Consider the following 26,912-nt stretch of genomic DNA (forward strand, 5'->3'; position numbering starts at 1 on the left):
AATAAGTCTTACTTGTGAACCGTTTAATACTATTATGTATCTTTATACTATCATTTAATAATTAAATACATATAACCATTTCACACTCAAACCCATATTTGAAATAACTTGATAAAATTCATTTAAAAATAATGCATTAATATCTCCTGAGAATATAAAATTGTGATAATGCATGTTCATTGACATGTCATCATCGTGTTTTGCTGTCAAAGATCTCATTCACTATGAGGTGTGTAATTAGTCATGGTCTTAGCTTCTTGTGAAGTGTATAGTCAACAAAAACTACCCTTTGAAAATGGGTCGAATCGTCATACGATTTTAGCCTACTGATAAGAATTTGTTGACTATTTTGTGTATTTCTTTGTAATAAAAATATCAACAAACCCAGGTTGATTGCAATCCGACATTTGTCTAATTGTAAAAATCCATATATACAAAAATATTACAAACTTTCACACGGTACGCATGAAGGTTGATATTGGGCTGTAGCCGCGCACGTCATATGACGTCTTTGGCAATCAAAAGGTTAAAAGTATAGGTAAGAAATAACAAGCGATCTTATAGCTAAAGAGTGATCTCTTCTAAATAACTTTTACAGTACATATGGTGCTACTTTACCGCACTTGTGCGAAAATTAGCATATTACATTACTGTGTCGAACATTTAAAGGGCCATATGTACTGTAAAACATTGTACGATACATGTGCGAATAGGTAATTCGCAACTCGTGTCGATTTAAAACACTCCCTTCGGTCGTGTTTTAATTTATCGCTACTCGTTCCGAATTTCCTATTTTTCGCACTTGTATCGTATGTACTTATTGTATACTTGAGAATACGAAATAGAGATGTGCAATAAAAAAATGGTAACTTAATAGTTACTAGTTTCACATTAAATTACTTCTGTTCCGAGTTTTTTTTTTCAGTTTCAAAGTCTGTTTTAGTGCTAACAAATGTTCATAATTTTAATTGTTAGAGGCGATACAATCCTCAGTGCGAGCGTCAGACTTTTCTGACCTTTGTGTTGCTTAAATACCATGAGTCCTATATAGACATTTGATGTTCAGGAAAATCAAGATCGATTGACATTAGTTACAAAAACTGTCAAGTAGCCAATTATTTTCAAAAGTATTCATTTAATCAAAAAACATGTTGATTTTATTATTTAATGTATGGAATGCCCTTTTGCCCCGACAAGCTTGAACATATAAATTGTGTATAATGAGGTTATACTCGTAAGTTGATGATTAAAATTTTAAAGGAAAATTTTATTTTCTTCTTTTTAGAGCAGTTAAATAAAAGCTTTTGTAAAAAATAGTACATTACGATACAAGTGCGAAAAATAGGAAATTCGAAACGAGTGGTGATAAATTAAAACACGACCGAAGGGAGTGTTTTAAATCGACACGAGTTGCGAATTATCTATTCGCACATGTATCGTACAACGTTTTACAGTACATATGGACCTTTAAATGTTTGACACAGTAACGTAATATGCTAATTTGCGCACTAGTGCGGTAAAGTAGCACCATATGTACTGTAAAAAAATTTTTACTCGTATTTATCTATATGGTAAATATACTCACTGCTTTCAGAGGGCGGCGGGCGTGGCACTCTGAAACCGGACGGGCCCGGCGGCGCTGGTGTGTCGTCTGACAAATAAATACGACAGATTATTATACACAGTAACAATTTTAAAATGACTACTATCGAACGAAAAAGGAACATGCGTCAAAATTAACCCAAAACCATGAAACATGGGAGTTGGGCTATTAAATAAGTATTTAAATCTACTTCATTTCATTCTACGGGCGCCAAGCGGAATTCCATTGAAGAACTGACCTGTACCCCTAGTGTAAATATACTCACTGCTTTCAGAGGGCGGCGGGCGTGGCACTCTAAAACCGGACGGGCCCGGCGGCGCTGGTGTGTCGTCTGACAAATAAATACGACAGATTATTATACACAGTAACAATTTTAAAATGACTACTATCGAACGAAAAAGGGACATGCGTCAAAATTAACCCAAAACCATGAAACATGGGAGTTGGGCTATTAAATAAGTATTTAAATCTACTTCATTTCATTCTACGGGCGCCAAGCGGAATTCCATTGAAGAACTGACCTGTACCCCTAGTGTAAATATACTCACTGCTTTCAGAGGGCGGCGAGCGTGGCACTCTAAAACCGGACGGGCCCGGCGGCGCTGGTGTGTCGTCTGACAAATAAATACGACAGATTATTATACACAGTAACAATTTTAAAATGACTACTATCGAACGAAAAAGGGACATGCGTCAAAATTAACCCAAAACCATGAAACATGGGAGTTGGGCTATTAAATAAGTATTTAAATCTACTTCATTTCATTCTACGGGCGCCAAGCGGAATTCCATTGAAGAACTGACCTGTACCCCTAGTGTAAATTTGATCGACATCATAACGTGACGAACGCGTTTGCGTTAAGTCTCATTTTGTATAGGATTTTGAGTTTCCAAAACGTCCCGCTTGGCGCGCTCTTTCTAAATCCAATACAAAATGAGACTAAACGCAAACGCGTACGTCACGTTTCGAAATCGAATTTATTTACACTAGGGGTAAAGGAAAGGTACCAAACTGTCTGGTTCCGATTTGATTTATATTTATATATGTTATAGAGTAGTCTAAAATAACGGACACGTATTTTTTTTTGGTGCCCAAACTCACGTAATAGACTTTGAACACGATCCGGAAACACATTTATAAAAGAGTGTTCTTCTAGTGATTTTTAAACTATTAATTATTATTTTATTCATTTGTATGGCCTGGGTCTGAGGAGGGCAAGGCAAATTAATGTCACAAGAAATGAAATCAATACTAAACAAATTATTACCTTTGTTTGTTTTCGGACCCGGTTTCCTGACTGCTGGTTTAGCTGGCTTTTTACTTGGAATAGTTCAATTATTATTAAATTATTATTAAGTCCCCATGAGATATTTTTTTTATTTATTTTATTATAGGACATTATTACACAAATTGACTAAGTCCCACAGTAAGCTCAATAAGGCTTGTGTTGAGGGTACTTTGACAACGATATATATAATATATAAATATTTATAAATACTTAAATACATAGAAAACACCCATGACTCAGGAACAAATATCCATGCTCATCACACAAATACATGCCCTTACCAGGATTTGAACCCGGGACCATCAGCTTCGTAGGCAGGGTCACTACCCACTAGGCCAAACCGGTCGTCAATACAAATATAATATAATATATATGGGGAATATTGGAGCAGCCAATGTGCTCAAAAATATCTGGACGTGCACTTTAGCGTCTTGGTCCTAACCTTTGGTATGTTTAGGAGCAGATCTGCTCCATATACAAGGTGCCCGTGAGCATTGCGAGAGATTTTAACGGTGCATTCCTGATGGCAACAGAAGCAAAAAATGTCATTTGACTTTTTGTGAAATTCATGTACATAAAACGTATTTTTTATTACACATAACCTAAAATTAACTAAAAAGTTTTTTTTTTATTTGAGGGTAGCCTCTCGATAACATTTTTTTAAGTTTTCGATGTCAATCAATAGGTATGTCCAGACTAGACCTCAAAGTGGCAATACCGCAGTCAAAAATGTGTTTTTGTACCAACTTATGGCGAAAGAATGATTTCGAAAAACATTTAATTATCTCTGAAACTATGCCTAATCCAGAAAATTTTATACGACATTTTAGTTTCTAAATATTACCAGGAATGCTTAGTTAAAATATCTCACAATGCTCACGGGCACCTTGTATAGTCAACCAAATTCAACTTAAACATAAAGATTGTATGGTTGCTAAATAAATGGCAAGTTTTTGACAGGCGCATACGAAAGCCTAAGAGGTTTTGTTCACATATTTCTGAACACCTTGGCCGTTCGGTTATAGATGGCGACTGTACTCGTCTATTTCGAGCCCAAGTATATATGTACGTATTCAGCGTCAGCATGAGTTTATCCATTGGACCAAAATAAACTTGATGTGTTTTATAATGAGTTTTTCGGAACTTATCATTTGACATTTACCAGTCGCTTTTCGGTGAAGGAAAACATCGTGAGGAAACCGGACTAATTCCAACAAGGCCTAGTTTACCCTCGAGTTGAAAAGTCAGATGGCAGTTGCTTTCGTAAAAACTAGTGCCTACGCCAAATCTTGGGATTAGTTGTCAAGCGGACCCCAGGCTACCATGGGCCGTGGCAAAATACCGGGACAACGCGAGGAAGAAGTATAATAGATATTAACCCTTTTCCAGGCCGCACCAATCTACAAGGTTTTCCGAAAAAAATCAAATATATTCGAATAAATTCAGCTTTGATGATTCATTTGAAGACAAGTCACATTTTACGAAAGTGCAATCTAAAGGTCTTAGCACATTGTTACAACTCAACAGCCACTCGACTCAAAATTAAATATTGAAATTAAAGCCTTATCTTGTATGTCCTATAGTACAATTTTAAAATTTAGAACTGTCGGGTGGTCTACGCGTCGTCCACTCGTCGTCCACTAAGGTGAACCAAAAGTGAGTTGAGTTGGTGTGGAATTGGTATAGTGTGCGAAGACCTTTATTTGAACCTTAAATCGGATAGCTAAGATTGAAATTCTATTGGCGCGTATGTGGTCGATAAATCGTACTATGCCTGGAAATGCCCATTACTATAGAGGACGGGAAACGAAGGGTTGCAGGCCAAGTAGATATAGACGGCCGAGCGTAGCGAGGTCGCATAGGGAGACGCGGCCGGCAACCCCGTTTCCCGCCGAGATTTGTATAGTGCTTTTCTCAAACTCGCAATGAAATAATTAAAAAAAAATAGGATGATGATGATGATTGTTTCATGTCTTAATGTGATAGGTTATTCCGTGCGTGGGGTATTGAAGGGGAACAAAAATGTAATTATATTGGCGCTACCACGCACGCCGTTACGCTTTTTTTCTTTTTTCTTTCTTTTTCTTTTTTTTTCTTTTTTGCGTTTTTTGTTGATACCGAAAGGGAAACGAAAAATTGATTATTTTTACGCTACGACGCACGGTTTAGGAGATACAGCCCTATAAAGATTTCTGAATGACTGAAAAAAATAAAACTTTTTGGGGCTGTATCTCCTAAACCGTGCGTCAAAGCGCAAAAAATATGAAATTTTTGTTTCCCTTTGAATCCCCGAAGTAATATTTAACAAACACAAAAAAGAAAAAAAAACACAAAAAAAAGCATACTGGCAGAATTTTGCTTATAGGTTTTTTACGGTTGAATGCCAAGACGTGCCATAATTTGACGTTTAAAAACAAAAGAAGGTTGCCTTACAGGCCTAGGTGTGTAAGGCTGTATGAAATTCCTTTACATATCATCATTCATCGCACCTGATATGTAGTATTTCCGGACCTAATTTGAAGTAAGTCATGTCAACATTTCATTACAGGTTTCAGAAAAATGATTTCCGTACGTGTCCGCCATTCAAAGTGCCACTATAGGCTTGAATTAATTAAGTTCCCTCACGGTCCCCTGTTTGATATTCCGGGCTATGTAAACACGAACGTGTGCACTATCGTGCAATCAAAATGCTTTTATAAACACAATCTAACACTAAAGTGTTTTCGTTTGATCCTTTGTACGCCATGCGTATTATATATAAGTATATATCGCATCGGAAACCTTATTGGAATGAATGTATAGTGCATTGTTTACCAACGGATGAAAGGGGATGATCATTACAGTCTAGTTGGGCGCTCGAACTCAGTGAGTAAAGTATATATCGTCGCCGTAGAGCGAAAAGTCACCAAATCACAAAATGGCCAAAATTGACTTATATATGTCATCAAAATCGCATTTTTTTTTCTCCAAATTTCAGTCTTATTGCGGTAGCAATAGCGATCATAGTTTCAATTTTACAAAGTTAAAGAAGTAACTAAAAACTCACTTCGGATTCAATATTTTAGTCGAAAAATACCTAATTCCGTTATACATTTTTCAACTTCTTGTAACTTATTTATGAGCGTACCTAAGTCATTTTAGTTATATTATAATGAATAAACACATATAAAACCACAATTTTATCTTAAGATAATTTCAGTAAAAAAAAATTTAATTATTATTTTTTTAAACCCTCATAACTCAAAATGACCAATGAACGATTTGGTGACTTTTCGCTCTACGGCGACGATATGCACCTATTTAACGTTCTATATTATTTCTTGAATACTTTAAATTAATAATTCAGGTAAAAGTATCGCTATTTATGGATTGAGGATTTAAATATCAGCATGGAAATTGTACAAGAAATTCATTTAAAACAAAATTATAACTGCTTATCATAAAATAAAATATTATTATAGAAAAACAAAAAACCCGACTGCACTAAAAAGATGAAAACAAGGCCCACAAGAATATTGTTGCTGATGGTAAGTATCGCAGGCGGGGACCAACTTGACCGCCACCAACGAAAATACCTACCTAACAAGGAAGGGTACCCAACTGTCCGGTTCCGATTTGATTCATTTTGATATATGTTATAGAGTAGTCTGAAATAACGGACACGTATTTTTTTTAGCTGCCCAAACTCAACCTGTTAGGAGAAAATGGCCTTCAAAGTACTAAAAAGTTACTAAATCTTCTAACTCCTATAGAAAGTGATGCTCAAGCAACTTGCTAGTTAATGGCTGGTTTGAGTATATGTTTGAAAGCAGCAAAAAATAATGAGCACGTGTTTTGTTATATCTGCTTACAACTCAAGTTTTCCTAAAAAAATACCTGTCTTTATGTGTAACTTTAGAGATAAGATATTATAAAACTTCGAATGTCGATTTTTTTAGGAAAAAATGAGTTTTAGCCGGTCTCATAGATTCGGATCTTGATGCGTCTGCTTACAAGCTTGGACACTAACACCTTGTGAAGGGCTGCACTGCATCGCAATGTATTCTGGATCCTAATCTTTATGCCCTATGAAGCATGGACACTAACACTCAAGGAAGAAAACATGCTGCTAGTTGCCGAGAGGAAAATCCTCCGTAAAATACTGGGCCCCAAACGAGGACCGGATGGAAGTTGGACAGTCCTTAAGAACCGTTAGATTGAAGACCAAGTGGCTGAACCTAATATCATGGGAGAAAGTAAAGCCCACAGACTCCGTTGGTTGGGCCGCCTTGAGAGAATAGACGAAGATCGGAACGTGAAAAGAGCGTACCTGGGTCGCCTAGCAGGAGGACGTCCTATCGGACGCCCTAGGTATCGCTGGAGCGACATGGTGGAGGCGGATCTGCGCGAGCTTCGAGTCGACAATTGGCGAGAGGTCGCACAGGACCGAGAAAAGTGGCCCTGTCTTGTGTCGGAGGCCAAGTCTCATTTTGGGTCGCTGAGCCAACGGAGTAAGTAAGTAGTAACCCTCTGTTGGTCCCCACCTGCGATACTTACCATCAACGACAAAAATTGCCGAACTTTGTTCTTGAACACGGACAAACTATGAGCAAAAATATCTATATCGTTAAGAGATTCATTATACAAATTACAAGTGCGCCTAAAGAAAGAGTTTTTAGCATACTGTGTGCCACAGGAGGAAATAGTGTAGGTTTAGGTGAGTGGGACCGAGAAATTTTGAAGGAAACGCTATCTAACAAAAGGTTAGAATCTTATGTGATTTCTAATCATTTTAAATAAAAATAAAACATCTAGATATGCAGGAGAAAAGTTGTTGGAGAAAAGAAGATTTTCTCCAACGGAGGGAGACTATGTCTAGCTGCTGACGAAAAATAATCAGTTATAGCGGCCGGTTCTATAATCAAGGGACTTCTTCTTCTTCACTGGCTCAGTGACCCAAACAGGATCTTGGCCTCTGACACAAGAGAGCGCCACTCTGCCCTATCCTGCGCCACTTCACGCCAGTTGGGTATTCCGAGGGCGAACAGGTCTTTTAGGACTTCGTCACTCCAGCGGTATCTGGGACGCCCAGACGGACGTTTTCCACCCGGGTGCCCCACATACGCTCTTCTCACGGCACGATCCTCTCCCATCCTCTCTAGGTGACCGAGCCAGCGGAGTGTGGCTTTGATCTCGCCAATTATATTGGGCATCGCAACCAGCTCCTCTAGCTCCCTATTCTTCCTATGCCTCCAAGTTCCATCTTCATCTCTGATAGGTCCCAGAATCTTCCGCCAGATTTTCCTTACAAAAAATTTGCTGAATCCTTTCAAGTCGAAAGTTTTTAATTTGCCTTTTAGCAACGCCAGTGACTGGCTCTGCCTCCAGAGGTAGAGCGTTCCAGAGCTGGAATGGGCTTACCGCCACATAAAACTGCCTCAATACTTTTAAACACCCCCTTCAGCATTAATGAGAGATGGACTCAAGAATGGAATGAGAACTTGCCTACCAACCTAGGGACAAACATCAACCCTACAGAAAAACCAACAGGTTTCTCACTACCCAGACGAAGTTGGTGCCAGTTAAATCGATTACGAACCGGTTGGGGTGGATGTCGAGAGTTCCTACACAGATGTGGCTGGAGAGAGTCGCCAGCATGCGATTGTGGAGCTGACCATATTATGCGCGAATGCCCACTCACCAAATACCAGGGCAACCCAGCAGTGGACTTGTTCACCTTAGACAACAATGTCACCCAATGGATCCAGCAATTGGGCGTAATAAATATATCTACCTATATTTCATATGAATGAACGATTGTATTTTTGCCATACGAATAAATAAATAAATGGGCTTACCTAGTAGCACTTTGTTACGCAGACGTCGCACTATGCTTCGGGTCTCAGAGGGCGCTCGCGCCGAGCGGAGCGTGGACCAGCGTGCGTCCTTCGGTAGCCCTTTTTTTAGCTGCCGAGCTGCAAATACAACATTAACTTCATAGTATAGTCGTTAGATTTGTAGCTGGCATTCAACGGCTTATCCATTGTCTATCTTATACCTTTAAACGAGCAATTCTTGTATATATATATTTCTGTGATCTCGGAAACGGCTCTAACGATTTCGCTGAAATTTGGTATATGGGGGTTTTGGGGGTATAACTAAACTCCTAACTCCTTCCTTGCCGTATCCGGCAATGGCGACCCCATCAACAATTCTTATCCGGATTATGAAATGCCCTTATGTGGCTCGCAAAACCAAACTTTGTTTTGAAGATGCGGTCACACGATGCGCAATGGAGTTGTCCAGTCGAGTTGCGGGTGTATGTGTAGGAGGGCTTAGGTTGCATCTTGCGGATATGACGCTTAGCATCTAGGTCTTCCAGACGCTGCTGGTTTGGGGGTATACAATGGATCTAGATTAGTCTTATGTTTGGGAAAACGCGTGTTATCGAGTTTTCATGCGTTTTTCTTTGGACGCAGAATATGGTCGCTAATTTCGTGTTGCCGGCCACCGTCCGTCTGGTCCAGCGGGTTAAGACGCGGACTGCTAAACGAGTGTTACGGGTTCGAATCTCGCCCGGTGGCTAACTTTTTTTTTTATATGTTCAAGTTTACATATAATTTTTATTGTTTTAGACAAGTTTAATTTAGTAAATAAATGTAGTTAAGATTATCACCTATACACCACCATATAGAGTTATAACCGAGCAAAGCTCGGTCGCCCAGGTACTTTTAACTAAAACGGCGCATGCCACTACCTGCAAAAAGGGTCGTATAATTCTAATTGACACCTGAGGGCGGGCTAGTCTAACGCTCAAAAAACCAGTGTTTTTTTTATACTATGTCGGTGGCAAACAAGCATACGGCCCGCCTGATGGTAAGCAGTATCTGTAGCCGTTGCCGACCCTAACCCCCTCCCCCCCTCGTTGAGCTCAGGCAACCTTACTCACCGGCAGGAACACAACACTATGAGTAGGGTCTAGTGTTATTTGGCTGCGGTTTTCTGTAAGGTGGAGGTACTTCCCCAGTTGGGCTCTGCTCTAGAATGACATCCGCTGTGCTGTGCCCTACCACACAGAGCGAGATGACATTCACAATGCCCATACCTCTCTTGTGGACGCAGTTTAAGGACGTACCCGGGTCCGGGTACCGGTGTCCGGGTGTAGGTGTGCTCTCCGATAACGCGCCTTTGTTTCGCATATCGAGGACACAATTTAGACTGGTTCGGTAGCGTTCGACTCGCCGGCACTCGACCGTATAGGGACCACACAAGAACTCGCAAATTATTCTTCCATTTGTTCATTTTGAATCTTATTTCAATTACCATAGGAGTTGTAATTAAATAACCGGCTAAAGTGATTGACAATGGATAAGCCGTTGAGGGCCAGCTACAAATCTAACGACTATACATAATGTGCTACTTTCCCGCTAGCGGGCGGGAATGACCACTTTTCGTGCATATGTCGAAACTTTATAGCCATATGTACTGTAAAACGTACAATACACGTGCGAATAGGTAATTTGAAACTCGTGTCGACTGAAGTGTTTTCATTTATCGCCATTCCTTGCGAATTTCCTAATTTAGATATAACAAGGGCTCATCCATTGATTACGTTACACGAATTTCTAGATTTTTTACCCCTCCTAGTCACACTTGCTCACATTTGACAAACCCCTCCCTTGTGAGACATCACATTTTTGGCAATTTTATTTTCAATTAATCAAATTTTCGGTTTGGTTAAAGTGACGTCACAAAGTTTGTGACTCCCCCTCCCCCTTGTCACAACATACATACAATTTGATTAATTTACCAGCCATAATTTTCAATCGTGGCTGAATGCCAAATAGGTCTGTGCCTTCGATGCCTAACCTGTCAAGAAATCCCAAAATGGCGGACGAATGTTTGATACGTCACCGCATTTAAGAATTATTCCGCTTAAAATTTAGTTTGTTCTTCACAAGTGTGATGAAAAACATATTAACTCCGTGGGTAAGAATATTGCAAACTCGGGTCTTTAATTCCCACCACCCTTGTATTCAAAATATCACTTACCCCCTTCGTTGCACAATGTACTATTTATTTTTCTAATGTATTCATTGTTGACATTTGATTTATAATTATAATTGATAGTGGTGCTTTTTTTTATAATAGTGGTGTTTTATTTAAGTTTTTTTTGTAATGATTTCTATTGATTTTTTAATTACATATAAATCTTTACAATGCTTGTGAATCAATGCTTGATTTATTATAATTGTAATTTTTTATTGATTTAATTTTACAATTTACATTTAGTTAAACGTAATACGATAGTGTGTAAGTATTTTGGACGTGTTATAATTACTTTTATCAATAAATATATGAATATGACGCTGTGCACTTTTTGTGATGGGGAAAAAATGTTAAACTGGCGACAGGTCACGTGACCGACAGATTCGTCAGATTGAAAATTCGTAAGACGGACACGTGACCTGATCGAAAAGGTACAAGTTTTTATCGATACATAGATAAACCATTTATTCGCTTGCCACAATACACACATAAGTAAATGAAAACAAATAGAATCAATATAGATAAAAATAGTTTATTTCCAAGTAGGCATATTACAATGCGCTGTCGAATAAAGCTACGTCGATCTAACCCTACACACACAATAGCAACATTAAAATAAAAATATTGAACAAAAAGCATCAATAAAAGGTTTGCTGTATGCTTTCAAAAAAAAAATGGGTTCTGGCTCAGTAACACGCTGCACTCTTTCGGGTGAGCACTGATATCTGCTAGGACCCAGATAACGAACAGATTATCGATGTACCAAAAATATATACACAATTATCGCAGACTGTACTGAATGGATAATACCACCAGTTTGACATTGAAATATTCGCTAGCGTGTGCGCAACTTTCTATGCATCTCAATCATCTTAAAGAAGAAAAGCTTTGCGATCCTAGCGAAATAACGGTATTTTTTTATGGAATTCCATTCCGGGAGAAAACCTTTCCTACTAACTAAATCATCACAAATCACTTTGATATTGGTGTCGATCGCTTCAGCATAATATATACTAGGTTTATAGGTATCGCTTTAAAAAAAAATTTCATCACACTTGCTCGAAAAAGGTCTTTTTCATGCAGGTGTACTGAAGGCCAAAGGCCTATTTTGTTCCCACGGGAGTTATGGATTGTGAAAAAAAGGGAGTTATAGCTTTATTTTAAAATTACGTCACTTATTCATACAAACCAAGTAGCATATGAGTTTTACTTTTAAAATACTGACGTTTATAATTTAATATTTTATTATTCAATTTGATTAATTTAACGGCCGTTTTAAATATTTTTATATCATTTTCAATCGTGGCTGAATGCCGAGTAGGTCTGTGCCTTCGATGCCTAACCTGTCAAGAAATTACAAAATGGCGGACGAATGTCTGACATGTCACCGTATTTAAGAATAATTTCACTTAAAATTTATTTTTTTCTTCGCAAGTGTGATGAAAAACATTGTGTGGAACTCCGGAGTTTTTCATGACTACCTTTCTTCACATGCAACTAATACTTATCGGAATAATTCTAAAAACCCCAAACATAATTAGGTTGCGTTGTTTTATCACAGAGTTCCTATGTCCACCTCCTGTTCCATCATCAGATCAGCTCGATGGTACCATAATATTGCATTGTCCATCCTCCTCCATTGGAAACCGGGAAGTGGGTCAAATTTAACTTGCAAGATTTGATTACAGACAACGGGACAGGTGAAACTAAATAAAAGCTTTGTAATAAAATATAAGGTTATTAATAAAGTAACGCAGTTGCTGGGACATCCCATGTTTTTAAAATGTCGGCATAAACAATATAGTTATCGTGAAAACTTCGCTGCAGCAAAGATATACTATTATAGAAAGCATTATAAATATTCTGCATGAATATAAAAAAAAAAACCGGACATGTGCGAGTCGGTCTCGCCCACCGAGAGTACTTTACTCCGTACTTTTTTGTATTTTTTGTTATAGCGGCAACAATACATTACCTGTGAAAATTTCAACTGTTTATGGTTTTCAGGCTGTATATCACGGTTCATGAGATACAGCCGGGTGACAGACGGACGGACAGCGGAGTCTTAGTAATAGGGTCCCGTTTTACCCTTTATGTACGGAACCCTAAAAATTAATGAATTGTTATCTTTTATTAACTAATTTGCCTCTCGAAACAAAATTTGCACACAATTTCTATTATTTATTAAATTATTCGTGCTTAACGTCCTTACCGTGATAGCAAATCATGTTTTACATAAATATAACAGTTTAGAATTAGGAACAGTGTGATAAGAGAAAAGTGTGGATTGAATGAAGATGTAGTGACAAAAATTGAGAAAGGTATGTTGATGGTTTGGACACGTGGAAAGAATGAGTGAAAGAAGGTTAATAAAGAGAGTGTATAAGGGAGAAGTAGAAGAGGGAGATGGAAGGGATAGACCTCGGCGGACTTCCTCTGATCAAATCGGGGAAATCCTGAAGAAAGGCCAGGCCGAGAGCACTCTAAACCGACGAGCGTGTATGAGGAATGTCATGAAAGTGAAGGAAGCGAAAGAGGTATGTCAGGATCGTAGCAAGAGGAAATCCGTGGTATCAGCCTACCCTGGAAATAGACGTGATTATATTGTATTTCTTCTTCCTCGCGTTGTCCCGGCATTCTTGCCACGGCCCATGGGAGCCTGGGGTCCGCTTGACAACTAATCCCAAGATTTGGCGTAGGCACTAGTTTTTACGAAAGCGACTGCCATCTGACCTTCCAACCCAGAGGGTAAACTAGGCCTTGTTAGGATTCGTCCGGTTTCCTCACGATGTTTTCCTTCACCGAAAAGCGACTGGTAAATATCAAATGATATTTCGTACATAAGTTCCGAAAAACTCATTGGTACGAGCCGGGGTTTGAACCCGCGACCTCCGGATTGCAAGTCGCACGCTCTTACCGCTAGGCCACCAGCAACATGTGATTATATTGTATTTATAACAGTTTAAGTGTATGTTTACCTTTGGACTCTGCCCTTGAAGGTGGTTTGTCAACCGTGGAGTCGCTTCGCTCTTTGGTGACCGTTTTCTTTGGTGCTGGCGTACGTTTCTCTCTGACTGGCGCTTTTTGTTTTTTGTCTGTAACTACCGATGGGTATGAGAAATCCAAGTTAAATATTATATATAAATTTATTTGCTGATGAGCCCCAGCCATATAAATGGAAAATACAAATTTTTCCACTGAAATTTAAACATATTGTGTAAGAAATTGAGTCGATTTTGCGTTGTTTGAAAATTTAACGAAACAACGCAAAAGATACTTCTGCCGCCAGAATGCAGCACTAGCACCTTTCCTAAACCATAGAGTAACTTATACATACTGTGCCTTAAACTGTTTTTTGACAAGTTTTCACAGATAATAAAATATGACATTGATGCATCAAGGCGGTTTATTTACAAACTACCGGGAAACGCGAAAATCGAAATTTAGTTATCTGGCTCTTCGTCGCTCGAATATGCAAGAGTGACAGAGAGGTTAGATAACGAAATTTCGATTTTCTTGTTTCGCGGGAGACCCTCGGATTGTGATGGAATGTGGTAGTGGCGCCCCCTACGCAGAGTTTCGCGTAATATTCCCAATTGAATATTATCAACATTTCATCGAACTGATACTCGTCTCGTCTCGCTCGTCTATAGTTCGATGTAATCAAAATTACATCGAACTGTAGATTAAGGGCTCCTCTACACGATGGCCCAGCGTAGGCCAGTCCAAGGGACGCAGCTATGCGGTGAAATGAGATAGCAATATCACTTGCTCCCTCTAACGCATAAATGCGTCCCTAGGACTGGCCTACGCTGGGCCATCATGTAGAGGAGCCATAAGATCGATGAAATATAAAGATATATTTTTTTTGTTTGAATTAGCATTACTTAGTTTGCGTCTGGAACAGCGCCATCTACCAGGACATTAGGACAACAAACTAAACATAATTAATAATTTTAAATTAATTTGATTAGTATTTTTTATTTAGTTTATATCATTTTTTTTAAATAATAATAGTTTAATAATAATTATTTTGCATTTTGTATATGGATATCCGGTCCGAAATAAAAGCTTTTTATTTATTTATAGAACCAAATTAGACAGGTGAAACCTATAATAATCATGGTGCCATACAAACTTTTGTGAGTTGTGAACCCGATTAGTTGCACCTAATTCGTTAAATTATAAAACATAAAATCAATTCTATTTCGTACGTTGTAGGTTTACATTCATCTGGCAAATTTTGAATTTTTTTCTTATATGGCTGGGCGTTAGCAGAATAGTATGTTATGGACATACCTGTGATGTCCTTCTGTCTGTGCTGTCTATTATGCGGCTTGGCAGGCCGGTTGTTGAAATAGTAGACGAGCGGTATGTCGTCCGTGGACTCCGAGGACAGCTTCTTTCGTTTCTTAGTGGGCCCCTGCATCGAATACTATAATTTGACGTCTCGAAATAAAACTAAATTAAATTGTACGTATATTAATTGCGCTATTGTTTTTAATTTGAGTGACAATATCAGCCTTATACTCGTATCTAACTACGAGTAGCAGTCTTTTCTTCGCACCATTACATGAATAAATATTTTACACCATAGAAAAATATACATATTTTTCTATACATATTATAAAAAACCTTCTAAGATGCGTTCAAAAACTAAATTAGCATAAAGATAAACTGTTTTGATTGGACAAATTTCTTATCTGTGAAAATATTATTAAGTAATAATAGTGTCAATATCGAAAAACAAAGGAATTTAATTTGACCTTTTTTTTTTCGCAATGGCGTTCGTTAACATGCGGGTTCTGAACAAATCATTCAGAGCTCAACGAGGGGGGGGAATGCTAAGGTCGGCAAAGCGCATGTAACACCTCTGGAGTTGCAGGCGTACATAGGCTACGGAAGCTGCTTACCATCAGGCGGGCAATATGCTTGTTTGCCACCGACGTAGTATATAAAGAAAAAAAGTTTATAATATAATATGTGTGTAGATAAAGCAGTCGCTTTCTGCTCGTTTCATAAACCTACACTTGTACTTTAATGCCTTTCATTATGTAGTAATCACATAAACTACTATAATAATAAGAATAGACCGGTCGCAGCGTCGGACCGTGTTCGTCGACGTCACCATCCCCCATGAGAATCTCGTGAAAACCGAGGACTAGTCCAGCAAGTACCTAGACTTGGCTCACGAGATAACCGCCATGTGGGATGTTGACTCGACGATCTTTGTGCCGATAGTCGTTTCAGCGAACGGTCTCATAGCGAAGAGTCTCGACCAACACCTAGAGACTCGCTGGGTGGCTGGATCAAGGGTCAGATGCAGAAGGCGGTGATCTTGGACCCGGCGCGGATAGTACGTCGGTTCCTCTCTCTGCTGCCCTGACCACCGGCAGCTTGGGCGCTGCTGGCGGCACCCTTATAATTTTTTTGTATTTTACTTTTATATTCATATAATAAATGACCTAGCCTAAGCTGAAAAATAAAGAAAGAGAAGGATAACATGATGATGGAATGATACCTTGCCGGCATCAGTGGACTTGCGCTTGCCTGACCTCAGGCACATGTTGCCCTTGTTGCCCTTGACCTTCCGGCGTCTCAAGGGCACCCGGATCCTTGGTCGGACGCACCGTCCGTTCGGCAAGACGGGCGACGGTATCTCGTCGTCTCGAAGACGTTCGAGCACCACGAGTGGTTCTTGCTTGTGTTTGTGTATGTCTGCAAGATACATTTTATTGTAATCGATTCATTCTAATATGACGCTCGTGTCTTAGTGTGTAGATTTTTAATTTTGTAACAAAAAGTTTTTAGGGTTCCATTATTATACTGAACCCTCAAAATTTGAGTGTGATTGCAATACTGCTGCGGTCGACTGCATTTTTGCAGGTAATGTCAAATACATAGGTCATATACCTGATACAAAATCTATCAAATTTGTTTATATAAAAATGTATCAATAATTATTCCTTCCGCAGCGGTGCGCGGCAACCACTGCTAGACACCAAAATTGGTCCGGACGCGCACCGCATGTAAGATTCAAAGATTTTATTTTTACAACAGGTAGATTACAAGATGTTACATAAATATTTTGGTATCACTATGTGGTGCCTATTGGCATACAAATTGAATTAAAATAGCAACGCGACGAATTCGCGGGGAGGGCCACGCCTGTTTTTTGGCAATAATGTTTAAATAATTAAGCTTTCACTATTTTACCTATATTTTATTTTACAAATATGCAAATAATACTATATTTGAATACATTTTTACACTTATTTACAAACAAGGTTACCTCACAAGCCGACTCTTTTCAGTATTGGCGCTATGGTGTCGGATTTCTAAAACAATCACTACATAAAATAAAAATTAAACTGAAATATTATTAAAAAAACATACTTTGTAATAAAATAACGAAAAATATAATTTTCTCTAATAATACAGGGAACTTAAAATAAGCGTACTTATATTAGAATGTAAACGTCATGCCTCATTTTGAGGAAAAATGATTCATTTAACTGGCAACATTTATAAGCAATGGCGGCTGACGAAGGTTTGGATTTAGAAGGATGTAAATGGAAAGTCTCATTTTGTATGGGATTTTGAGTTTATTATTATCGCTCATTTTTAACTTTACGTAATATACAGGGTGATTCATGAGACGTGAGCAGGACTAAGCCTACACAATCAGTAAATGTTAATGAACCGTTCATCATCATATTTAAGTAAAACAATCTCGCTTTATTTCTGTTATTTAACTTTTTGGGAAGGAAAAATTTGATAATCTACAATCATGGACACCCTACAACACTTAATTAAGAAAGATAAAACCTCTTTAACCGTTATGACAGCAGTTTGATTATGAAGAAAACAAAATGTCACACTTGAGTGAGATACGATTTTTCAAAAGTAACCAGACTCCGATGACATTCAATTTGTCACTTGTTATGGATAAAACAAAGAGGGTAACCATACATGGCGTAAATAAATTAAAACAATTTTTTTGAACAGTAAAAAATAAAAGAACGTTAACCTCACAAATACTGGTACGATACAGTTGCTTATAACTTACTGAATGCTCAAGCTTCATCCTGCTCACGTCTCCTGAATCACCCTGTATAATATGTGTATCGTTTACCTAACTAGGTATTGCAATTTTGTATACAAGTTACGACGTTGAGACGTTGGTTATGTATAAGGAAAAAAAAAACTTTTACAAAACCCGGTTTTGGAACAGGAAAAATGTGTCCTCTCCCAGAGCTGGTTATGTACGCAGAACAAGTGGGCGCGACCTCTGTCAAATTGTTCCGTTGTCTGAAGCGGTACCTTTTTCCATTTTTCCCTTAATATCATCAGTTCAGTTCAGTTCAGTTCAGTTTTTTATTTATAAACATACAATACAGTTTACATGTCAATTGTCTTATAACTAAAGAAAAAATTTAAACATATTTTAAGAACACACAACAGGTACAATAGGTACATTGGTAGGTAACTGATCTTTTCTATCGGTGAGTGCAACGATCCCTATGCAGAAACTCGTTTATGTTGTAGCATGCTAACTCGATAAGCATGTTTTTAAGTTTATTCGTAAAAATAGCATCGCTAGGCGAATTTGTGATGTTTGTAGGTATACAGTTATACAGGTTAGGTCCGACAACGCCGAGCATCGCGCGGGCCTTCGCTAGTCTTCGTCGAGGTGGTACTAGAAGGTGTTGTCTGCGTGACGGCCTTTTATTTCTTTCACCGTAAGTTTTATAATTTTGTAGGTTACACCGAACATATTTGCAGGCTGATAGGATAAAGACACAGGGCAAGGTTAGGATTCGATGTTTTCTAAATAGCTCCTGAGCCGGGTGATCGGTTGGCTTTCGGTCAATAATGCGTAAGGCTCTTTTTTGTAATTTGAACAGTCTGTCCCGGCCAGCGGACGTCGCCCAGAGATCGACACCCTGTATTAATAGGGAGTGAAAATAGCCAAAATAGGCTTTCTTTAAGTTTTCACTCGTTAACGTTGGTGCCAGTCTCGAGAGGGCATAGCACGCCGAGGACAGCCTGTCACACGCATAGTCGATGTGGGGAGACCACGTCAGCCCGGAGTCGATCACGAAGCCCAGGTACCTGGTGGTATCAACTTGCGGAACGGAAGAGTTGTTGATCACTATATTGAGCGGAATGTTACTTTTTCTTAACTTAAAGTGTATGATATTAGTTTTCTCAACATTAAGCAACATCCCGTTTGCTGAAAACCATTTAGTCATTTGGCACATTACATGCTCTAGTTTAAATTTTAAGGCTTCTATATTATCAGCTTTTACGATGAGGCAAGTGTCGTCAGCAAACATTACAAACTCCGGGTCAACGCAGGCAGTAGTAATATCGTTTACCAATAATAAAAACAGGTTATTACCCATTACTGAGCCCTGTGGCACTGCACAGCTTCCTATTTGCTCAAGGTCAGACTTAGTGTCGAGGACATAGGTACTTTGTCTACGGCTACTCAGGAACGAGGCTATAACGTCATGGAAACCACCAGAAAAACCGTAAGCAGAAAGTTTGTCAAGGAGAAGTTTGTGGTCAATCATTTCGAAGGCGCGCGACAGGTCGCAGAAGATGGCGGCGACCTGCCGCCCGTCCTCGAGGTGCGCCATCACTCTCGTCACGACATCGCGCGTTGCATCTGAGGTGGACCGACCAGGCTGGTACGCATATTGCTGACGATTAAGGAGGTCATTGGATGTAACGTGTTTCATTAGTCGGTTACTTAATAAACATTCAAAAATTTTAGATATTACCGGTATAAGTGAAATAGGACGGTAATGCTTAGGCAAGTGCATTTCACCTTTCCCTTTATATACAGGCTGGACCTTAATTTGTTTAAAAACTTCTGGGTATATACCATAGTGTACACATTTATTAAATAACATGAGAAGCAATGAGATGACGACAGGAGGCAAATAATCGATAATGCGGGTCGACATGTCGTTTATGTCCCTGGATTCCTTGCGTTTGATTTTTTTGCATGCAACCTCCATCTCATCTAGCCCAAACGGTTCAAATCTAAAAAGCGGACACCGAGCAGGTAGGTATTGCGAGAGATAAGCTATTGCAGTCCGGGTGCATGGAGTAGTATTGTTTATGTTCGTATCAATGTAATACCGGTTTAACAGCGCGGCAGCGGCAGCGGCGCGAGCGCCGACGCAGTCGCCCGCCGACTTGCTAACTAGTACGTCGATAGCATTGCCTTTGTTATTTTTACATGTCTCCGCTGAGATAACACGCCACACACTCCTGCTCATGTCATCCCTAGTGTTAGATATACAACCGTTAATAAAATTGCTACGTACTTGCCGTAACTTTGCCCAGTAATCTGTCTCCAGACGTTGCAGGTCAGCGCGAGACCCGACGCCGTCGGTACGCGTTGTTAACTTATGTTTGAATGTTATTATGTTCTTACGTAGTTTCCTTATAGTATCGTTTGCCCACTTACTTACAGGTTTTTTTACTAGATGTTTCTTTAAGGGAAAATTTATATCAAAATGATGTTTGATGACATTCATAACTAGTTCTATAGTTTTGCTTGGACATGATGTTTTATTAAGTGTTTTGTCCCATTGATATAAATCTAGACACTGGATAAAATGTAACGTCCGTTGTTTGGTAAAAGTTCTTTTTAAAATATGAGAATTTTGTACCAAGGCTTTATTTTGAATGTCAACAATAACATTTATACATAAGTGGTCAGACACATGCATATCGTAACAGGATATTGATTTCACATTTGATTTAATTACATTTGAATAGGCGTGGTCAATACAAGTCTTACTGTTGTTTGTTATTCTAGTAGGTTCACTAATTAATTGTCTAAAGCCAGATTGTTTCAATGTATTTAGTAAATATTTAGAATTATTGCATTTAGTCATAAGGTCAATATTTATATCACCAATTATTATTACATTAGAATTTTGGATTAAATTTAAACTAAGCAAATTATATAACTTGGTCAGGTACAGCGATATGTCACCACTGGGCGGTCTATATATACACACGATGATTAACTCAAGTCCTATACACTCAATTGCGCATACCTCGAATTGGGATTCTACTGACAGATCCGTTATTTCCTTCCGTTCTATGCAAGGGATATCCGGTCTCACATAAATGCAGCTTCCTCCACCTGTCTTGGACGATCTGCAGCAATGAGCACGCAGCTGGTAGTTAAGTATGTTGGTAGACAGTATCTGGTTTGATTGCAGCCAGTGTTCCGTTAGGCAAAGCACGTCAACTTGGTCGCGTAGTTGGAGTTCGGTTTCGATTTTATAAGTCTTATTTGCAAGTCTATTTATGTTTTGGTGTAGGACACTTATTTGAATCGATTTATGGGAAGATTTGTCGTTCGTTTTCCTCATTGGTGACTCGGGACGCACTGATTTAATTGGTTTGGGGAGACTTCGTCTCCCTGGGTCGGAGAAAGGGCCGCCATTCCGTTATGCAAGTGTTTATTGGCCAGGCGGTTGTTGTTAGAAAGTCATCGTACACTGTTATAGGGATACCTATTTTAAAGGACTTATAGGTATCATGTTTTGACGGGATTTGTTCCACTGTATACAGGAAACCGTCGCGTATGCTTTTCAGGTGGCTAATTATGCTCTCTGGTGTCGAGTCTTTTCTGAAAAAACATCCGTGTACATACTTACGGACCTCAACTCCACTAACTTCGGTGTTTTTGGCGGAACCTTTTATTGACATAGGAACTGTGTTGTGTTTTCGACGGCGATGTTTACGATTTGTAACAACCTCCCAGTTGTCAGATCGTTCATATGATTCATCTGCGGTACTCGTACCGGGCGTTGGGTTTATTTTTGAGTTATTTTTGTTGACGTTTTCCATGTTATTGTCAATAAGTTTGTTTATGGAGTGGTTGATAACTTCGGTTTGTTTTTGTGTGGTCGGCGGTAGCAATTGCGCGGGGTCTTGTTGCTGGTTAAACCGTTTGTATTTTGACAGCTTCGTTCCTTGCGCAGCTAGTCTCTCTTTCGTACGCACGGCGGCGGCGCGCTGCTTCCTAGGCGCAGGTGCGTGTGTGAGAGGAGGACGACTAGTAGGTGTTGTTTCGCCACTGTTTGGTGTGGATTGCGCACTTTTGTTTTCATTATCGCTAACCAGGTTTTTTGAGCCGTCTGGTAGTTTACCTGGGATAACGGATTTTATCTCACGTATTTCATCGAAAATCATATCTAATTTAGAGCTCATTTCACAAACTTTTTGTTTAATTGGTTTTAGCACGTCCATGATAAAGTTTTTTAGGGTTTCACTATCACTATGCATCATTTTTACTAAATTTTGTCAATATTCACGGGGAGTGATTTACAGTGACGTGTGACCGACCGCGCGCGACCGACCGAAGTCATCATCATTCGCTTGCCCTTATCCCATTCATTTGGGGTCGGCGCAGCATGTCTTTTCCTTCCATATCTTTCTGTCAGCCGTCATCTCATCATTCACTCGCGTTCGTTTCATGTCATCTCTCACACAATCCATCCACCGTTTCCTAGGTTTTCCTCTGCCGTTCCATCCATCCACATTCATTCGTAATACCTTTCTCGTCATATGACTTTCATCCCTCCGCATCACATGCCCATACCACGCTAGGCGATTCGCTCTTACTTTTTCTATTATGGATGCAACTTTCAGACTTCCTCTTATATACTCATTCCTCACCACACATCCATCTTAACATTCTCATTTCCGCTACATGCAATCTCTTTTCATCCGTCACTTTTAGGGCCCAACACTCTGATCCATACATGACGATAGGTCTTATAATGGTTTTATAAATTTTACCCTTCAGTCGGAGGGGCATCCGGGCGTCACAAATTGTCCCTTAATATAAAATGAATAAATAATAAATTAAACTCACTTTGAATAGACACAATGTCGAGCAGGTTCCGAGCGGACATGTTGTTGTGGTAGACATTTTTGGGAGAGTAAGGTGGGTCCGGTTTGCGCTCCGGCGGTGTAGGCGCGACGCTGATGCTGCTCGCTGGAATGGGTACACCTTGCGCGAACTTCCTCTGCACGAGTCTTACTCCGTTCCTGAGCAAAAAGTTGTATTTACAAGCTTTATATTAAGTTGCAATGTACCTATGTATATACGGGTCAAATCTTGCAAGTTAAATTTGACCCACTTCCGAACTTCTAATGAAGCTGAAAATTTACATACATATGAAAGTTGGGTGACAATGCAATATTATGTTACCATTGAGCTGATCTGATGATGGAGACAGGAGGTGGCCATAGGAACTCTATGATAAAACAACGCAACCTAATTGTGTTTGTAGTTTTTAGAATTGTCTCGATGAATATTGTCTGTGGAGTTTTAAGTAGTCAGCAATAAAAGCTTGTACCAAAAATGAAATTTTTGCCAAAATCTTATTTTCAGTACTTTTGTTTGCTTGAGTATACATGTTCAAACGCGGGGTCCAAGGAAGCGTAATATCGCTTCGCTTGCCCTCCAAGTCCCGTACTTTATTTTATCAGCGGTTTTTCAATCAATTAGGAACATGAATGAAAAATATTCAAATGTTAGATAAATAAGCCCGTCCAACAAAAGGTGGATGTCAAAGTAGATCACCGTGTATAAGTTACAGATTTTTTTTATGCATTTGGTACTTTAAAAAAATACACTGTTATACAAATACAAATACACTTTATTGCACACCTCAATACAGAAACAGTACAAATAATACAACACATAAAGAAGAGATAAACAACAGTAAAAGTGTTATTTAAATATGTGTTGTTTGCGTTTTTGTTTCTGCGAAAAAAACTATACATTGTTTGTTACAGATAATTCAATTTTTAAATATTACCACGGTAATAACAATCACGCGCGTCTTTAAAACAAGCTGTATAAGTTAATAGAGCGTCAAAAATTTCATCAAGTGTCAATCCATCAACGTGCTCACTAGCGCCACTGGAAAATATTTGTGATTGTCTAAATTTAACGACAGATATTTAAAAAAAGAGGGCCGCTGGGTACTGTATTTTGTATTTAAGTACCTTTTGAATACATCAAACTAGTTTTTATGTTGATCTACTGTCTTAAATCACAATTATTTAGCAGTGGCGCTAGTGAGCACGTTGATGGGCTCTGAAACAATAAAGTTACTCGTACAATTTAAATGTTACTGTGATAAATGGTAATATACAAACACACACTGTTACCAATGCCACTGCTGTGTTAAGTGTAAGGCCTGAGTGGACGCTCGAAGCGGAGCGTTCGGCGGGGCGTGCAGCGTGGCGTCGGGCTCACAAGTGATGTGAGCAGCTTGCACTAAGGCCGCTCCTATACGTGTATTTGTTTAACATGCACGCCCAACTCGAGCGTCCACTCAGACCTTACACTAAGAGAACGAGTCTCAGACACGGTCTTCCCAGCTTCGCTGGAAGTTGCTAACTCGCAAGTTTAACTCATGATCGACGATGGCGAAAGGTTGCAAAGGAAAGCGACTGCCATCTGACACTAAACTAGGGCTTATTAGGATTAGTCCGATTTCCTCGTGTTGTTTTCCTTCACCTCTTCCGACGAGAGTCCCGGCATTTTGCCACGGCTCATGGGAGCCTGACGTCCGCTTGGCAACTAATCCCAACAATTGGCGTTATATATATCGTTGTCTAAGTACCCTCAACACAAGCCTTATTGAGCTTACTGTGGGACTTAAGTCAATTTGTGTAATAATGTCGTATAATCTTATACCTTTAAACGAGCAATTCTTGTATATATATATAGTACCTGGGCGACCGAGCGTTGCTCGGTTATAACTATTTATTGTAATATGGCGGTGTATAGGTGATAATCTTAACTACATTTTTTTACTAAATTAAACTTGTCTAAAACATTAAAAACGAATCCCACAAACGAAGCATATTTGTTATATATCCACAGCGTTTTGGATCAATTACAGGGGCTAGTAAAAAAAATTCAGTCGAATAATATTGATCCTAGCAAATTACTTAATGACCTAATAACGGCTATAGAATCTCTCGGGAAGAAAGTTCTGAATCCTACTAGGAACATCAATGTATTCGAAATACAAAATTTAGAAGATTTCTTGGTTCCACATCCTTATCTAGGATTCAAAGTCGAAAGTAAGCTTTCAGAAATACGAGAGACCAATCGATTTTCAACCCAAGATGAAGAGCAATTCAGGGATAAATGTGTGAAGTTCACAGTAGAGCTCATAAAACAACTGAAACAGAGACTTCCAGAAAATTACAATGTTTTGAAAAAAGTCAACCAGTTGTCAGTTTCAAACACATTGAAGCAAGTAAAGGAAAGAATAACTTCACTAGTACGAGAAACGGGCCACAGCCAGGATTTTATCGCGAAGGTAGAAACACAGTGGGTCAATATAGCTCTTGTACCATGGGAGAAAAAGGACAACACTATTTCATTTTGGTCCGAAGTTTGGAAATATCAAGATGCAGCTGGCAATAATCCTTTTATAGAATTGTGTTCATTTGCCTTGTCGATGATTTCTTTGCCGTGGTCTAATGGGTAAGTTGAACGAGTCTTTAGCCAACTTAATATAGTTAAAAACAAGGCTCGCAATAGACTACACAACACCACCACGAATGCCATTATTACCATCAGGGCAGGATTACGGCGTCAAAAAAAATGCTGTCACAACTACATACTGCCAACTGAGGTACTAAAAAAAATAGGGACAATGGCTTCATACAACAACCCTGATCAGGCTACAGCAGGCCCAAGTGGAAGTTCCTTGGTGATTGATTTTCACGATGACGACAACATATGTTACTCATGGTCAGATGAAGATTAATGATACCTAGTGCTATTATTAAGAACATTGTTTTTTATTGATTAAAATATAATAAGTTCGAATAGTTTTATTTAGCTCTCTTTAGCTGATAAAGTTAGCTCTTTTTCAGCTCTTTTTTGGCACAACACTAGCTCTAAGCTTGAATACTAAGTTGGCAACACTGACTGTTGCAAACTCACTCCGAAGCTCATTTGGATTCGGTTTCGGAAGCCGGTGGCGTTTGCATTCAGTAATCAACAACAAAAACAATTTATCGACAATATCGACATCTAGTCAACTCACTTTCAAGAGCAACAGGCACCTCATTACAACGGTGGTCGACTGTTTGCCAATCCTTTAAGATGAAGCAGTAAGTAATTTACTTTATTCAATTGATTTTCATTTGTTTTTCATCAAAACAATGAATGAAGCTGTTGTTTTGGTAGATGCAGCTCCCTACATGAAAAATGCACGTGTTTATATACTTTAAGTAAAAATATGACCTTAATATATATATGTGGAATCCTTCCTGTGGGATCACGACACGTGACTTTTCATTTCTAGTCAGGTGGGGTAAGAAAAAGATATTTTGTTTTACGTTTGGAAGAAGGAACAGTATGACGAGGGTTCTTTTGCCTCTGTGCTTCTTTTACGCCACCAATTCATTAAATTCACAATATAAATACTTTGTTTCTGACCATGACAACAACTATGCTACAATTTTGCATTTCCATTATCAGGAAAACACGTTATAACTGCTATAACTGCCCGAAAATGTACATATTGTTTGTTTACTTTTATTTAGAGATACAGAGTATAAACGAAAACCTTGTATTGATTTTTTTTATTTAAGATGGTAGGCCACTGCCGTCCCGTTATATTTAAAATGATTTTGCTCAAAATGTATAGGCACAAACATATTCTCAGCTGACGCTACATAACAACATACATACATACATACATAACAAATGTTCTCCTCACTAAATTTAGCTGCGGGTAAGCTGGGGATTGCTTGGTTGAGGGTAAGCTGCTGTCTTTGGAGGAACATTAACATTTAGTATTAGCAAATTAACACATTCACTGCCGGGAACCCACCTGTTCAGATGCCGGACAACCCGCTGGGCAGGTTGTTTTGTACGAAGCTATAGACCACCGGTTTCTGGGGTAGTGCGC

At 38.9% G+C, this 26,912-nt stretch overlaps 1 protein-coding gene and 1 long non-coding RNA gene across 2 annotated transcripts; both read right to left on the reverse strand.

Moving 5' to 3' along the window:
- Positions 1-1,107: 1,107 nt before the first annotated feature.
- Positions 1,108-2,833, reverse strand: LOC133533194 (uncharacterized). The gene is made up of 2 exons (XR_009801830.1): positions 2,152-2,833; positions 1,108-1,651 (listed from the first exon to the last, which is right to left on the reverse strand). It is a non-coding gene; the product is annotated as an uncharacterized LOC133533194 (long non-coding RNA).
- Positions 2,834-4,971: 2,138 nt separating this feature from the next.
- On the reverse strand, positions 4,972-26,906 carry LOC133533193 (uncharacterized). Its single transcript, XM_061872149.1, has 5 exons — positions 22,835-26,906; positions 16,442-16,638; positions 15,220-15,343; positions 13,899-14,021; positions 4,972-8,846 (listed from the first exon to the last, which is right to left on the reverse strand). The coding sequence occupies exons 1-5, from the start codon at positions 22,872-22,874 to the stop codon at positions 8,662-8,664; spliced, it is 669 nt and encodes a 222-aa protein (XP_061728133.1). The 5' UTR covers positions 22,875-26,906; the 3' UTR covers positions 4,972-8,661.
- Between the last annotated feature and the right edge of the window lie 6 nt (positions 26,907-26,912).

The sequence above is a fragment of the Cydia pomonella genome, unplaced genomic scaffold (assembly GCF_033807575.1).
Source record: "Cydia pomonella isolate Wapato2018A unplaced genomic scaffold, ilCydPomo1 PGA_scaffold_115, whole genome shotgun sequence".
In the NCBI taxonomy this organism is placed as follows: domain Eukaryota; kingdom Metazoa; phylum Arthropoda; class Insecta; order Lepidoptera; family Tortricidae; genus Cydia; species Cydia pomonella.

What these genes read in the sequence shown, in the direction of transcription:
- LOC133533193 (XM_061872149.1), bottom strand. Translation starts at nt 22,874, where the DNA reads ATGTCCGCTCGGAACCTGCTCGACATTGTGTCTATTCAAA. An exon ending in AGTCCACTGATGCCGGCAAG is followed by an intron (nt 15,344 to 16,441) that starts GTATCATTCCAT and finishes TATTCGATGCAG; the next exon opens with GGGCCCACTAAGAAACGAAA. An exon ending in TTCAAGGGCAGAGTCCAAAG is followed by an intron (nt 8,847 to 13,898) that starts GTAAACATACAC and finishes TTGTATTTGCAG; the next exon opens with CTCGGCAGCTAAAAAAAGGG.